The sequence below is a fragment of the Leuciscus leuciscus genome (genome assembly GCF_965113295.1).
Source record: "Leuciscus leuciscus genome assembly, chromosome: 7".
Taxonomy (NCBI): Eukaryota; Metazoa; Chordata; class Actinopteri; order Cypriniformes; family Leuciscidae; genus Leuciscus; species Leuciscus leuciscus.
In genome coordinates this window covers 13,060,747-13,078,129 of record NC_138731.1, presented here as the reverse complement: position 1 = coordinate 13,078,129, position 17,383 = coordinate 13,060,747, and the positions used below count along the sequence as shown (strand labels likewise).

General features: G+C 39.9%; 1 protein-coding gene across 2 annotated transcripts in view; it reads right to left on the bottom strand.

Moving 5' to 3' along the window:
* The window catches only part of LOC309503401 (uncharacterized protein), a 99,308-nt gene extending 82,217 nt beyond the window's left edge, over positions 1-17,091 (bottom strand). The window contains exons 1-2 of one of the 2 annotated variants that reach the window (XM_082176218.1): positions 14,958-17,091; positions 14,597-14,915 (exon numbers count right to left, since the gene is read on the bottom strand). In XM_082176218.1, coding sequence (XP_082032344.1) covers positions 15,462-16,736 — 1,275 coding nt within the window. In that variant the 5' untranslated portion in view covers positions 16,737-17,091 and the 3' untranslated portion in view covers positions 14,597-14,915; positions 14,958-15,461. Of the gene's footprint in view, positions 1-14,596; positions 14,916-14,957 lie in introns of those variants that run through there. The other variant, XM_082176219.1, reaches the window with a different exon arrangement.
* Positions 17,092-17,383: the final 292 nt, after the last annotated feature.

Sequence of the window (17,383 nt, the reverse complement as noted above, 5' to 3'; positions counted from 1 at the left end):
GACTTTTCTTTCATACTAACATTCTTATTGAGAATTAACAGAGGTTTAGAAGTTGAAGTTTTATTAATAAAGTTTGAAGTCACCATGATGGAGATCAGTGTTTGCTTTATTTGGACTCTTGAACTTTTATTTTTTAACGCGAGTTTTTTTTCTCTGGCTGCTTTAACTGTGTGTCTCTGATGCATATTAGTTATGGTAGGACTCCAAGAGAAACTCAGATCAGATGATATTGGTCACTTTTTAGTGATAAAAGTCATCATGTAGTGTCCTGCTTCATTGATACCAAATATCTGATTAAGTCATTAAATATTAGTTGTTAATTTTGCATGACAAAAGTGCTATAGAAGATCCTGCAGTGCTGTGATACTCAGATTTATGAAATCATTATATAGAAAATGTTTTGACAGGATCATATAGACTCACTCAGACATCAAGAATCAGCATATGAATCACAACAATGGTGACAATGAAAAAAAATCTGAACTACTATAAAGTCACAAAAAGGCTTTGTTGGTTGTCACCATTGTTGAGATTCATATGCTGATTCTTGATGTCTCTATACTACTAAAAAAATGAACAAGCTCAAAACTTTTTCTGTATAATATTTTTTATTTTGAAATTTCAGATTGTTATAATACTGATGCCACAATATTTAGGGTCATGTGAAAAATTATGACATTAATTATAGACTTTGTATAAAGCTTAATTCCATCTACATATTATGTAATCTAAGTTAATATATTAAGAGATTTGACAGCCATATCAGTGAATCAGATCATCATTAGTGATGGCCGGTTCGTGAACGAATCGTTCTTTTGAACCGGTTCTTTTTAGTGAACTGGTCGAACCAGTACACTAAATCGGACTGAATCGTTCGAAACAGTTCGCGTCTTGCGTCAGCACTGATCCACAACAAGTTACTAAAGTTACTCACTTTCGGACATGCCTGAGTCCTGACAGTCCCTTCGACTCAAAATAAACCAATATCCCGGAGTAGGCATATGTTACTCCAGTAAATCCAACAGTTCACTGAACTGAGACATGTTGTGCTGAGAGAAGTGATGAGCACGAGCAGTTGATACTGAGCATGCGCGCACTACCGAACGAGGTACAGCGGTTCTCGGACCACCAGTACAGAACCGAGAACTGTTTCTTTCGGACACGTTCGATACGGAGAACTGATGAGCTGAGCATGCGTGCAATTCTTTCAGAGTGACGAAATGCATGTTTCTTGTAGCCTATTTTATTGAACATCAATAAGTGTAACAAAATAAAACATGTTAGAAACATGTTTATCTCATAGGCTACTGCCTTTTCACTGTATTATTTTAAAGATTGGAAACACAATGAATGGACTGTAAAACTAAACATTTATTATTATACTAAAACATTATTTTCTGCAACAGATCATTTAATTTCGAAGTAAGTTGATATACATTTTTGACGTAAACTCTTGCCTAGGTTTTAAAGGGTGCAAAGTAAATGTTTATAATGTGTTAATCAAAACATAACGTATTAAACATACTGGAGATATGCATCAAGTTTTTAGTTTTGTAGACTGAATAAGCCTAGTAAGGTTTCAGTAGTTCTCAGCTCACACACAGGCATACGGTTCTCGAGTCAAGAACTGGTTGTTGCAGCAGTTCTCGCATCACCAGTACAGAACCGAGAACTGTTTCTTTCGGACACGTTCGATACGGAGAACCGACGAGCTGGAGAGACTGCGCATGCGTGATGACAACACCGTCTCTGAACCGAACTTTCTTTTGGCCAACTGATGCTGTGTTTATATCTATGCGCTGTGCTGATACATGAGCACGGGTGAACCAGGACTTGAATGAGGGGCTGAATTCAGCTAAATGTAAGTTTATTTACAAATAAAATAAAAATGATGAAGACCAGTTTATTCACTTTAAGACATGTAAAACATCCGCATTTGCGCATCGCCTTAGGCCTACTACAGGGTTCATTCTCAAAACGTAAATGTAAGAAACCTATCCAAGATGATTATGACGATGAGTACTATTATTTAACTGAAGTTATGATTACAAATGCCTTTATTTGAATGTATATTTATCCCCCGGGATGATAGAATTGACGTCATTACGTGATGACGTTAAAGAACTGGTGAACCGGTTTTTTGAACCGGTTCATTGAAACGAACTGTCCGAAAGAACCGGTTCGCGGAAAAGAACCGGACTTCCCATCACTAATCATCATATGATGACTATAACTTCACCAATGAATGACCAAGATCATCTGATATATTCTCCTGCATTTATTGCTATAACAAATGTGTATCAAACACACAGTTAAAGCAGCAAGAGAAGAGCAAAAGTTAAAAACTGAAGGGTCATGAGCCCAACTAAAGCAGACACTGATCTCAATCATGGTGACATCAAATGTATTTTCAAGTTTTTTACACTTTATTTAAATTAGTATATTTTACTTTAATTTCAGGGTTTTTGTTTGGCAGCTGCCAGTCATTTGAGATTTTTTTTACAATGAAGGTATTTGATCATAATAATGCAGGAAATACCTGTGAAATAACAGTGTTTTTTCGGTTGATTTAAATTAGAATATTTTACTTTAATTTTATGGTTTTTGTTTGGCAGCCGCAGCTGCCAGTCATTTGACCCTTTTGTAAAGATTTTTTTTTTTACAATGAAGGTATATGATCGTGATTATTCAGGAAATACCTGTAAAATAACAGTGTTTTTCAGTTTATTTAATTTAGGATGTTTTACATTTTTTGGGGGGGCTGACAGTCATTTGACCATTTTATCATTTAACTGTTTTGTTACTGTTTAATTACAGATTATATTTGTAATTTTACATACATTTTTATGTAATTTAAGAAAACAGAAAAAATACTGTAAGAAAAATACTATACATTTTCTGTATAAAAAAATGTGAATTACTGGAATTTGTCATTAATGTCACAATACCTAAAATAACAGCTGAATTTTTATTTTACAGATATTATTTGTAATTTTACAGTGTTTTGAGTACAATTTAAAATGAAAGAAAATGATCATCAAAAAATCACAGTTATTTTCTGTAAAATTAGGATTTTTTTTTACAGTGTAACTCCTGCGGGCTGTAAATTAAAGTGGTGCTTGTTACCCCCTTGTTCTGTTACAGGGTAAGTGTAACTCCTGCGGGCTGTAAATTAAAGTTAAGATTATCACTCTTAAAGCAGAGATCACCTTGCTCAAAGATGAGTGTGATTTTTTGAAAAAGGAAATTGAAAAGATGAAGTCTGCTGTCCCATCTGCAATGGCACAAAGATATACTGTTCCTATAGTGCCACAGCCCTCTGGTTTGTGGTTCATGCTTTTTTGTTTTTTGTTGCTGTCAGAACAACTATGCCTTTTTTTAAAAACATTTTCTGCTGCACTAGTCATTATCACTATAAAATATCACAACCCCCCCATGATCTGCCTCAAACTTCACCAAAATGTGTTTTCTTCAAATGTACAGTTACTACAGTAATATAAGGTGGCACAAAATGTTTTAGAGTGGAGGATTGTTCGACAACTTAAAATTGAAGGTGTAGCTTGCTAAGAGCATGTATATTTTGCAAGACCAATGGGACTCCATCAACTCCTCAACTTCAGAGTCCCCAGTGGAAGTTAAGAAAAAGAAGAGCAAGAAAAGAAAGAAGAAGAAAAGCAAGAGAAGCAAATAAAAGGGGGGGGGGATATAATGTGTTACTTTGTTGTTTGAGTATACTGTAGAAAAGACAATGTTTTATTAAGATGAAAAAGTGTTTTGAATTTTTTTTGTAAAATAAAAGTCAGAAATTAAATGGGATCCTTTATTGTATATTTACTGCACTTACCCTGTAACTACACAGAACAAGGGGGTAACAAGCGCCACTTTAATTTACAGCCCGCATGAGTTACACTTACCCTGTAACTACACAGAACAAGGGGGTAACAAGCGCCACTTTAATTTACAGCCCGCATGAGTTACACTTACCCTGTAACTACACAGAACAAGGGGGTAACAAGCGCCACTTTAATTTACAGCCCGCATGAGTTACACTTACCCTGTAACTACACAGAACAAGGGGGTAACAAGCGCCACTTTAATTTACAGCCCGCATGAGTTACACTTACCCTGTAACTACACAGAACAAGGGGGTAACAAGCGCCACTTTAATTTACAGCCCGCATGAGTTACACTTACCCTGTAACTACACAGAACAAGGGGGTAACAAGCACCACTTTAATTTACAGCCCGCATGAGTTACACTTACCCTGTAACTACACAGAACAAGGGGGTAACAAGCACCACTTTAATTTACAGCCCGCAGGAGTTACACTTACCCTGTAACTACACAGAACAAGGGGGTAACAAGCGCCACTTTAATTTACAGCCCGCATGAGTTACACTTACCCTGTAACTACACAGAACAAGGGGGTAACAAGCACCACTTTAATTTACAGCCCGCATGAGTTACACTTACCCTGTAACTACACAGAACAAGGGGGTAACAAGCACCACTTTAATTTACAGCCCGCAGGAGTTACACTTACCCTGTAACTACACAGAACAAGGGGGTAACAAGCACCACTTTAATTTACAGCCCGCAGGAGTTACACTTACCCTGTAACTACACCGTTGAAACGGGTAACAAACACTACTTACTATGTAACAATACAAAACAACATTATTTGCACAGTAATTACAGAGAAAGGTACTCTTATTAAAAAAACAAAACAAAAAAAACTTTTAATTACACAGTATATTTGCCCTGACATTTAAGTGTCATTGCAATACAATGTGATAAGGTAAGTACTAAGTACTACATGGTACGTTCTAAATTAAAATCATAGCAGAAACTAATTTTTTTGGCTTAACGTTAAGTAGTTTAGTAAGTTTAATTTACAACCCAGAGATGTCAAAATTACCCTGTAACTACATTGCACAAGAACATATTTTGCCAGAAATGTGATAAAACTTTTATATACAACAGACGTACACTTTTTGCCTGGAATATATTAACAGAATAGGTACCTGTTAGTTTTAAAATAATTACATTATAAATAATTTGCTTGTATATCTGGTTGTACCCCTTTATTACCCAAAACTTAACATATTGTTCCCTTATACCTACACGGAGGTACACTATAATTACAGAAACGTACACCGTAATTTCGGTTTACTTACGAAGTTCTTTGCAGGTTGTATATCTGCTTGTTACCCCTTGATTACCCAAAACTTAATTATTGTTCCCTTATACCTACTCGGAAGTACACTATAATTACAGAAACGTACACCGTAATTTCGGTTTACTTACGCAGTAGTTTGCGGGTCGTAATATAAAGTGTTACCATAAAATGTTAGAATATGATCTGTATGTTATTCTAATGTTGATCTAGCTTACTGCTAGTCTCATACAGACAAACACAAAGAAATAACATAAATTTCAACACATTCAAATGCAGTTTATGGATAGTGTAATGTTAGACCAAGTGAAACAGCGCTGCCTCACAAGTTTAATTTGTCTAATAAACTGACACGTTCGGTAGAATGTAATGTCCATTTTCCTTTTATATATGGACTCGCGTCGCGTGTGGAGCTGATAGCTGTCTCTTAGCAATCCCAACCTGCTTCATATCACAGTCATGATAAAAACATCAATGTATTATGTATTATTACTAACAAACATTATTACAGTAGATCGGTCGGCTTGACGTTGACGACAAGATCCATAATTCTTAGCAAATGTTGCGTCATCAAACTACGCCTTTGTTATTGTAAGAGGTTAGCGACCCCTAGCGGCGAAAAAAATTACATATTGTACATTTAAACGCATTATGCGTTGACGTCACAATCGCATTGTGATATATGGAGCTGCCTGAAGTGGAAGTAGACTCGCTCCCTCTGTCAAAATCGAGGGAGGGAGGGTCTGTCTATATAAACTTCCCTCGTCCACTTCACAAAGTGGAACGCACTTCAAAATGGCGGCAGGGATTCCCTTGAGGGGAAGTGCTTAGGGAAGTCTAAAAGTGGACTGGAACGCAACCATATTTCAAAGACAATAGAAGTAATTATAAAATTACATATGAAGATTTAAATGCTTATAAGTTCAGCTAATTACATTTAATATAATTGTAAGCTATCATACATTTTCATTTAATTGTAAATAGCATGCAATAAGTATACGAAAACATTACATTCAGTTCACACTTTTCTTTAAAGTAAAGGCTATTATTAAAAGTATGCTAAAGTGTACTTCTTTTTCATGAGGGACATCATCAATGAATATCAGAGTAAAAAATGAAATGATAAAAAACAATTATGAGATGACTCTTTTAAATGTTCTTAGCATGTATTTACATTGTAATCAGAACTAAATAAAATCACATTTCCATGCTAAAGGTTAAATACTGCTGCTGTTTCCTGTAAAGTATAATATGTTTGCAGTGATCATCTAGCATGTGTGAGAAACCAAACACCATTTCTACAAACACAGGACAAATATGTTGAATCCCCAAGACATCTAACCAAGACATGACAGCGACCCAATCCTGAAGATAGCTCCCATTGAAGTGAAGGGGGAAAAACTACACCTCTGTCACACAATCCTTCCCTGAATTCATCACTCCATCCTCTTCTCACATAACACAGACATGGTTGACTGGTCGTTCAGGCAGCTCGTTCTAAGTGAACTCCACAGGGACAAGCAGGTTAGTCTATGATACAAAGCAAACATAACCTAATACAAAATTGATACTAATTTCTTTTGGCAAAGGGTTAATATTTTCCTTGGTTTGGTTATTTCACATGCTTCCTTATTGCACAGTAAAGCTCAACAGTGGCTGCCAATTTTTTAAGCGGCCTTCCTGAAGTATTTTTTTCTGATTGATTTGCATATAACGTACAAAATAAAACAACTTGTCATTGATGCTGGATAGTAGAAAATACAGAATATTAGAGGTTTATGGCAATATATATATATATATATTATGAATACACAGGTTGTCTCAATTACATCATTTACAACAATGACTTCATTGGTGGAACTTTCTTTAAGGTTATGCGAGGTGTAGTACTTCATAGGGAATTCGGTAATATATATATGTGATTTAATGATTTTTTAATTTGAAATTAGAAGGATACATTTTTCTATGAAAGGGCAGCATGGTGGCTTAGTGGGTAGCACTGTTGCCTCATAGCAAGAAGGTCCCTGGTTGAAGTCCTGTCTCACCCAGGAGGTTCTTTTCAGTTGAGTTTACATGTTCTCCCTGTGTCTGCTTGGGTTTCCTCCAGGTGCTCTGGTTTCCCCCACAACCAATTGATGAGACTAAATTTCCTATAGGTGTGAATGTAAGTGTAAATGTGTCTATGTCTGTGCACGTTTTCCCAGGATAAAGGATAAAGCGGTTTGGATATTAAATGGATGAAATTTCTCGATGGAGAAAATAAATGGGATATACAGTATATATATATATGTAGGTAATTAGCTCAAATGAGGGGGATATATAATTAATAATTAATCATACTGGTTATGATCAAATTTAACCTACACATTTTAAATCGCCCAAAAAGGGAATACATAGCCCATGTATTTGTATCTCTCTATATAAATAATTAACTACAAATAATTATAATCAACTATGAATATACAGATAGGCTATAGATCAAATTTCAGAATAAACCTTAACAAAATTAATTTCACATCGAATAATCCGTTCGTCCACCGAACCGACCGTACGATCTTCTTATCAACTCTCAAGAAGGATTATTCTTCTTATAAACTCTCAAGAAAGGTCATTCTTCTGATCATGAAAAATAACTGTCCTGATCTATAAGATTACTAACTAAAGTACTCAACAATGTAAAGCTTGTAGCTTAAGGTTACACATTTAAGAGACTTTGTTCGGTAAGCAGCAGACAGAGACAATCAAGTATATAATGGGTTTTAATAAATGAAACTATGAACACATTTGACTACATTTAAACAAAGAATATATATATAAAACGAATAACGAAAGTAAATAAAGAAAGAAAGAGCAGATCACAGAATGGCAAAATATCACAAACAGTTAACCTTTGAGAGCCAGCAAAGAATCAAATCACCTTAAAGCAGGGGCAGATAATCTTAAACGCATTTAAATCTCAATAGAAATAATACTTGCATTGTTCAAACTCGCGGGAGGTTCAAACGGTTTACTTGTAAGCAAAGGTGCCGGAAATTCAGGCTAAGTCCGTTTCACTCTTAGATAGAAATGAATGAGCACGAGACTAAAACAAGGCAAGAAGCCGGAGATAAGACTAAGACAAAAAGCTAAGAAAACATTGCTAAAACACAAAACAAAACTCGGAGAGAGGACAAACTTGGAGAGCAAACAAACTTGGAGAGAGACGATGAGCCACCGTCATCGTCCTTTAAGGAAATCTTCGTCCACAACTTTTTTTAGGTGAACTGACCAATAACACTCAGAAAACTTTGAGCAGGAGAGAGTCTCTTTGAAACATGCATACATACAGGAATATATCATATACATTTTGGAATGACTTATATTCTGAGTTAAATGCAAAGAATGTTTGTGTATGTGTATTGGGGCGTCTCTGAGAGGTCTCTCCATGCCACCTGGACTTTTTGCTTACAGTGAGAAGGGAGTTGAGGTGATTACGATCTTTTTGAAGCTCACAAAAAAGTTTCTGTTTTATCTTTACCATGACACTAACGTGTCAATGGAGCAATTTGATCCAGACTCATTAGCGCTAGGACTGTGATTTGCATGAAGGAGTCCAATAGGTTAAAAGCTTTCTGAAACTTAGAATGAATAAGTCATCGTGATTTCGTCCTGACGCTACAATATATATATATATTATATATTGAATATGCTGATTTGAGTAAAATGAATATATTAAGGAAAACAAAATCGCTCATAATTTAATGATCCTATTAAAATTTTAAGACAAGTTGTCGACCCTACTATGCTTCAGCAGACCTCATTATATAACAGAGTATTCATTTGAAAAGGCACACACTGCATCTGCCCTGTTTACATGAATACTCCTATCAGTATTAACAATCTCTGGCAGCTGGAGACAGCTGGAGATCTTGGAGACGTTCCTCTGGATTTAGTCTGTCTCAGTTTTTATTTTTTTTATTTTTTTTATGTAATCCCAGATGGACTCGATGATGGTGAGATCAGATCTCCGTGTGGAGCATACAGGCTGTTGTCAGATCCCTTGTGTATAAGAAAATATTACTGGATTATTATAATTGTTGTTATAAAAGGAATGTTAGGAAAAGTAAACCGATATTTCAAACTGACACACTACAGCATAATATGTAAATTTGGGTATAAAAATAAAAGACTTTTGCACAGTACTGTATATATACACACATATATACTTATACATATGCATACATATACATACACACACTACTTTTTGCTGTTGGGTACACTGAAAAAAATTAGAACATGAAATAAACTGATTGGTTTTATTTAAGTCAAAGTTTTTATTCAACATACCTAAATACATTAATTTATACAGTACCAACAAAATTATTTTTTATGGATGAAATAAAGTATAAATAGCTCTTTAACATAACAATTGCTGGATGCCACTTTGTTGGCTGTTTTGTCTCAAGAATTCTCAAGAATTGAAGCTAGTTCCTAATGAAGCAAATTGTCTTAGGTTACGTAACCTGGTTCCCCGAGAGGGGAATGAGACGCTGCGTCATGGCATTAACACTATTGGAACACCTCCACATGAACACATGTCGACCGAAGAAGTCGCAGAGGTGTAACTGGGCATGGCACCGTAACAGCCTTGAGTTCCACAATTCCCTGAGAGGGGAACGAGATTCTGTGGTGATGACGCTATGGGAACTTCAATACCAACTCTGCCACGCCCTGGGAAGAGCCTGCCCACAAGGCTGTGAGTAAGCACAGACCATTGTTGAGAGACAACTCGGAATTAGATCATACCGTATTCTCAAACCTTTGGCCAGAGATTTGACTTACTCTCAGTGCAGTGTAACTCATACTCATAACTTCATCTCTTTACACATAACTTTGTTCTTCTGAATACTCCTTCCCTGGCCAGCAAAGTCAGTCTATTGAATGACATTATCATCTGTCACTTCGGTCTGTTAATTCTTGGGTTGGAGACAGAGCTCTGACATTGCTGTCGTCTTGTCTTGTCTTGTCTTGTGTAAGCACACGGTTTCATGCGTGTTCGAGCCATGCACTCTTCATAATAACTCAAATAACAAATTGTATGCAAACATGTAAACTGCATATAAGGCAGTTTTTGCATTTACTTCTAAATCTAATTATATGTTTTTACTCCAATTTGTTGTTGCGTCAAAGATACATTCTAGGATGTGCTGGGACACATCTTCAGTGATGTTCCTGAGGTCATTGGGTGTTTCAGGTCTTTCAACACAATACACCCTCACCAAGCCAGGGTTGATCAGACCCTGATGATCAGACCTTACTTCCAGTATATTCAGCTTCCAGTTTCCCTTTCAGTCTACCCTTCTGCTCTCCTCCACCAACTGCTGATACTTGGACCATTTCCGTTCATTCGCCTCTTTGATGCAATCCTCCCAGGGAACCGTGAGCTCTATCAAGAGCACATGCTTCAAAGTGGCTGATGTTAGCACCACGTCTGGCCTCAACGCAGTTGCCACGATATGAACCGGGAACTTAAGCTGCCTCCCTAGATCGACTTGAAGCTCCCAGTCCAAAGCCGAAGTGAACAGCCCAGCTGCTAGCTTGGGCTGTGAATGTGGCTGCTCCCCGGACCTGACAAAGGTGATGTTCCTCTGGTAGCAGCCGTGCTTATTGTTGGCCATAGCTTTGGAGATGGACTCTGCAATGGACTTTAGCGCCTGTTCGTGCTGCCAGCGGTAGCGGCCCTCCCCCAGGTCTGTTGGGCCGTTGCTTAAGATGTGCCCTAAGGAACTCCTCCCAGGGCACAGAGGACATGCTGGTGAGTCATTCCTGCCCCAGATGTGGAGATTTGCCAGGCTAGGAAGGACGTCATAGACGGCACAAACCAAGAACTTGATCCGCTGGTGATCTTCCTGCCAGATCTCAGTCCAGGAGATCTTCTCCTCCAGTGCACCCTCCCACCTCATCCATGCTCCCTGCAGACATATGCCCACAATCCTGCAGATCCTTTCCGTTTCAGCACCAGCCTCCACCTTAAATCAGCTTTTTGACTGTGGTGAGCCAAGATTCAGCTTTTTTGACTGTGGTGAGCCAAGATTCAAGCTCCCTGATGTTTGATTGGATGGCTGTAGCATCCCTGAGGCTCCTAGCAGGCTTCTCAGTAATGGATGGAATTACAATACCATCCACCTGGAACCAGAACTTGTCCAACACTTGCCCCCTTTTCAGCACCATGGACCTGGATCTTGAAATTAGGCTTGAATCTCATCCTTGCCAAGGATATAAGTTTTCCCAGGCCCTGGAGTATCCACCGGCTTCATGGCATTGATGGTGGGGTTACAGTGAGGTCATCCATAAAGGCTCTGATAGGGGGCTGTCGAACGCCAGACTTGGACAGGGGGCCTCTGCACTCAACTTCTGCAGCCTTAACCACCATACTCATGGCAAGGGCAAAGAGAATAACTGAGATGGTGCACCTATTTTTAATCCCCTTTTCAAGCTGTTGCCATTCTGATGTTAATTCCCCGAAGTGACTTTAAGTCTTAACCAGGGCTCTCAAGTGTCACGCATTGAGCGTGACAGTCACTCATTTCAGTCTTTTGTCACGTACTCCCGCCACACATTTTATTTCTCACGCGGAAAAACTATTTATAGGCAAGGCAAGTTTATTTATATAGCACATTTCAAACACAATGGCAATTCAAAGTGCTTTACATAGGAGAAATTAAAATAATAAAGAAATAAGAATAATTAAAACAGTTTAGAAAAATTAAATAAAATACAGTACAAACAGTCGGACGAACAGTGGCACAGTGCTCATTCAGTAAATGCACAGCTAAACAGATGTGTTTTGAGTCTGGATTTGAATGTGACCACTGTATAGGAGCACATCTGATCTCTTCTGGAAGCTGGTTCCAGCTGCGACTGGCATAATAGCTAAAAGCAGACTCACCATGTTTAGAGTGAACCCTTGGTATTTCTAGCTGATATGATCTGAGTGATATGTTGGGTTTATATTCAGTGAGCATATCTGCAATGTATTGAGGTCCTAGGCCATTGAATGATTTATATACCAGTAATAATACTTTAAAATCAATCCTAAATCTAACTGGGAGCCAGTGTAAAGACCTGAGGACTGGTGTGATATGTTCATATTTTCTGGTTCTGCTCAGAATCCTAGCGGCAGCGTTCTGTATGAGCTGCAACTGCCTTATGGTCTTTTTGGGAAGGCCAGTGAGGAGTCCATTACAATAATCCACCCTGCTGGTAATGAAAGCATGCACAAGTTTCTCTAAGTCTTGTCTGGAAACAAAGCATCTAATTCTTGCAATATTTTTCAGATGATAGTATGCTGATTTAGTTATTGCTTTGACATGACTACTGAAACTAAGGTCTGACTCTAGTGTCACACCAAGATTCCTGACTTGATTTTTAGTTGTTTGACCCCTAGAGTGAAGGTATGTGTTCACCTTGAGAACATCATCTTTGTTTCCAAACGCAATAACTTCAGTTTTGTCTTTGTTTAATTGAAGAACGTTTTGACACATCCAACTGTTGACTTCGTCAATGCATCGGCACAGGGAGATATGTAAAAACAAATATTGCATAATGTTTACATTGTACAATGACTGGTAGGATACAGTTTTTATTAATGCTTGACAAAAATTTCAAGATTTCAATTCCATTCTTGTGATTTGATTCCGATTTTGATTCAATATTGACTACTTTGGATACATGTTTATTTTAAATTTTATTTAAAAAAATAATCTCACCTAATGCTGTAAACATAGAGGGCCCAATCTGCTGGTATTATTAAAGGTTAAAAATAACTAATGAAATTAAATATAATGCAGTTTTTGTTATAATAACAATTATTTAATGACATAAATAAAAATATAATAAATATGTAATATAGTGCTCAGCAAAATCTCCTCTCTAGCTATTTTTTCTATTCAATTAACATGCTATGGTCATTAAATGGCTTTCCTGAGGTAAATGTAACGTTATGTGACTTCTCCTGCTATTATATATTGACCTCTTTCCGTGGTTGAAAAACACTAATTGGTCGATATTATGTATACTTTCGGTAAGTTGTACTGCATCTTTAAATAAAAAAGTAACAGATGATCGGTTCACGTGCACTTGAACTGAGGCGCTCAGCGATCTGTCACGTCACATTTACAAGCGCCAAACGTATTTTTTGTCTGAATTTCGTAATAAAATTTACGGAATCTAAGAGCTGATAATTAGTTTAATATTAAAAGTACCTCTTTGCTCCGCAATTTTTCTGTGCGTGAGAAAATGGATGTGTGGCGTGAGAGCGTGTGAAAAGTGTAAATTGCGTGAGTCTCGCGCTCAATGCGTGAGAGTTGGCAGCCCTGTCATATTTTCGTTATCACACAATGACTGACATAGTCACATTATAAACATCTCTCTCCAAAATAGGCTCAATAATTTTATTAGCACTAAATAAATTCAAGTGTATTGCATAGTCAATGTTATAGGTCACTTTTAAAATAATGTCATATTTTATAATTATATACAGGCTATGAGCAATAATAATTGTGATGCTTGCCTTAGCAAAGAATGCTACGGTTGCTAAGAGCTAAAACACAGGGACACTGTAATTCACACAAGCCAGAGCGTTTATCAGAATTCACTGAATGCCAGTGCCAGGATGCCAGTGTACTCATTACACAGTGAAATGATCAGGGTCACCTGAACATCAATTAAACGGCCAATAAAGATGTTGCTTCATTATTTCTTTATGTCAGTTGTAGACACCATCGCTGCTGAACAGTGAGTGTAACCATGGCAACTTCAGACTGCTTTGGGCAAACGTGTATTCCTCAGGGCCTTCAAAATGGCACAGGGATTCATTTCAAATGCATCCTCTTTTACCATATCCATATTGTGATTAAGTGACATTTATTTACTGGAATTGGTGGTGGGCTCTATTTGCACAGGTTGCCATGTTTGAATCATTCAGCATGACAAGCTTAGATAGATATGTGGTCTCTCCATGAACTTCCCATCACAAGGTCAGTGTCAGTGTCCAGCGCCTGATCCAGACACACACAGCAGTGTTAGAAAACCTGCCAGGATTTGTCTCACTGCCTCAAGGTCCTCATAAAGGCACCAGTCAAAAACATCTCAAAACCTGCCGTTTGATGTGTCTAAATCATCCTCTACTGTGGGTCTTTTTATAATGTTTATAATGCTTTGTCTGCAAGTTAAAATTTAATACTGTATGGATGTTTTCAAAAATGTTTACTCAACACTGTTTTCAACTAAAAATAGAAAACGTTTTGTCTGTTTTGGCCATTCATTTACATAACAATGGTGTTTGGGGCGCCTGAAAACGTACTCGGTTACTAACGTAACCTCGGTTCTCTCTAGAAGAGGGAACGAGTACTTGCGTAAGTATCTTACGCTAGGGGAAAACCTCTTTTCCTCGAGATATTGAAGCCAAAAATTATCCTTAATTTTGCAATAATGTAAAACGCATTGCAGCAGCATGCAGACATGGGCGAGACAGCTCGTGCGCCCATAGGCTGCTCTGCGGCAACTGCACCAGCCTATCGATAGAGGCCCCTCATGACGTCAGGACCAATGAGGGTGCTTCGCGCCCAATACGTCATGTCCCGCCGAAAGCGGGTGGGGCTAGGGCTATAAATACGGCCCAGAGAGGCTGGTTTGGCCAGTTTTTTCATCGCTGAAGCGAATCAGAACGTGACGCATGCACGGCAAGATACGCAAGTACTCATTCCCTCTTCTAGAGAGAACCGAGGTTACGTTAGTAACCGAGTACGTTCTCTTACGAGAGGTTCTCTCGTACTTGCGTAAGTATCTTACGCTAGGGGAACACAGTGTAAAACGCCGTGCGTGCTTGAGACATAACACTAAAGTCCCAAGGGCAGGTGCCCGGGGCTCATACAGTGCCTAATCACAAGGGACTCACAGAGAATCCGGGAAGAGGGGCTAGAATAGCATCATTCCTGTAATATAGAGCTCTGATAAGAGCATATTATATCAAGTGTTCCACACAGCCAGGGTGAACACGGCCTGGACTGATAGATATGGGGGACTTACGCACTGCCCACAGAAGTATATATACGATCAGTGATCGACGCTCTAGCGGTTTCAGCATCCTGAGCCGATAGGATTCGGGCGGGCAATACTGAAAATTTAAACCGAGAGCAACCTAGCTTGTAAAGCGGGAACCTCGAGGTTATAAAACCTTATAAATGTAGACGGGGAGGCCCAGCCTGCCGCCATACAGATATCTTGCAAGGCAATCCCACTGGACTAAGCCCACGACGAGGCCATGCCTCTTGTGGAGTGCGCTTTGACACCTATCGGGCATTGCAGGCCCTTGGATGTGTAAGCTAGCGCTATAGCATCAACTATCCATCTGGATAGACTCTGTTTTGACGCAGCTAGTCCCTTAGAACGTCCGCTGAACAAAACAAAGAGCTGCTCCGTCTGTCTGAAAACAGATGAGCGAGACACATAGGCTCTTAACGCCCTGACCGGGCAAAGGAAGCCTGCGTCCCCTTCCTCCTCAGATACCGGCAGGGCCGACAGGGAGATAACCTGTGCCCTAAACGGTGTGTTGAGGGATTTAGGAACATATCCGTGCTTTGGTTTGAGAATGACTCTCGAGTCATTCGGCCCAAACTCCATACACTTCGCGCTCACTGAGAGCGCTTGCAAATCCCCTATGCGCTTCACTGAAGCGAGAGCCAGAAGAAACACTGTTTTGAAAGACAAGAGTTTCAGGTCTATTGACTGTATTGGCTCAAATGGGGCACCGTTCATGGCTTCCAGAACCGTGGAAAGGTCCCAAACGGGAACTGAGGGTGGTCTGGGAGGGTTCAGCCTCGTAGCTCCTCTAAGGAAGCGAATGACCAGATCGTTCCTTCCTAATGACTGGCCAAGCGGTGGTTCAGCGAACGCTGCTATGGCCGCCACATAAACTTTGAGCGTGGATGGGGTTCTGCCCTTATCCAGAAGCTCTTGTAAAAAGGAGAGAACCTCCGGCACCCCACAGCGTGAGGGTGAAGTGCCACTCGCTGTACACCAGCTAGTGAACACAGACCATTTTGAGGAATAGAGCCGCCTCGTAGATAGAGCTCTAGCCTGCGTGATCGTGTTTAACACTCCCGCTGGGAGGTTAACGGGTACCCGTTGATGGCCCACACATGTAGGGACCAAAGCTCCGGGCGAGGATGCCAGATCGAGCCGTTCGCCTGCGAGAGGAGATCCCTCCTCGCCGGTATCGGCCACGGGGCGGTACTCGTCAGCTGCATCAGGACTGGAAACCAGACTTGGTTTGTCCAAAATGGGGCGACGAGTAGCACTGGGCATCCGCTCTCCCTGATTCGCTCTAACACCTGGGGTAGGAGCGTGACAGGGGGAAACGCATAGAGCGGGCAGCGGGGCCAGACGTGTGCCAGCGCATCCCTGCTCTTGGAGAAGAATTCCTGACAATGAGCGTTCTCTTGAGACGCAAATAGGTCTATTTCCGCTCTGCCAAATGTCCTCCATAGCATTTTGACTGTCTGTGGATGTAAAGACCATTCTCCTGTCGGCAGATTGTTTCTGGACAGTCTGTCTGGTCCCACATTCAGATGGCCGGGCACATGCGCTGCCCTGAGCGAGCGCAGATTGTGCTGAGCCCAGACCAGGAGGCGTTCCGTCAGCCTGTGAAGGATTCTGGATCTGATACCTCCTTGGTGATTTATATAAGCCACCACTGACATGTTGTCCGAACGGACCAAGACGTGGTGTCTTTTTATCTGGGGACAAAAGCGCCTCAGCGCGTTGTCGACTGCCATCATTTCCAGGCAGTTTATATGCAGAAGCTTTTCCCGTTCCGACCACTGGCCGAATAATGGTCTGCCCTCGAGCAGCTCCCCGTAGACACCACCTTCACACTCGAGGAAGTCCCCAGGCTTACACCTGACCGGTACCAGTCGGTCACTGTCCAAGGTTTCAGAGCTGCGACGCATTTCTGATCTACCTTGAGGCGCGCGAGACCGGAGGTCCAAGCTCTGCGCGGCGCGCGCTTTCAACCAATACTGCAGCGGGCGCATGCGAAGCAGACCCAGCTGAAGCACTGAGGATGCTGAAGCCATGAGACCCAGCATCCTTTGAAACTTTTTGAGCGGGACTAAAGCGCCGTGGCGAAAAATCTCTGTCATGCGCTGAATACTTAGTCTGCGCTG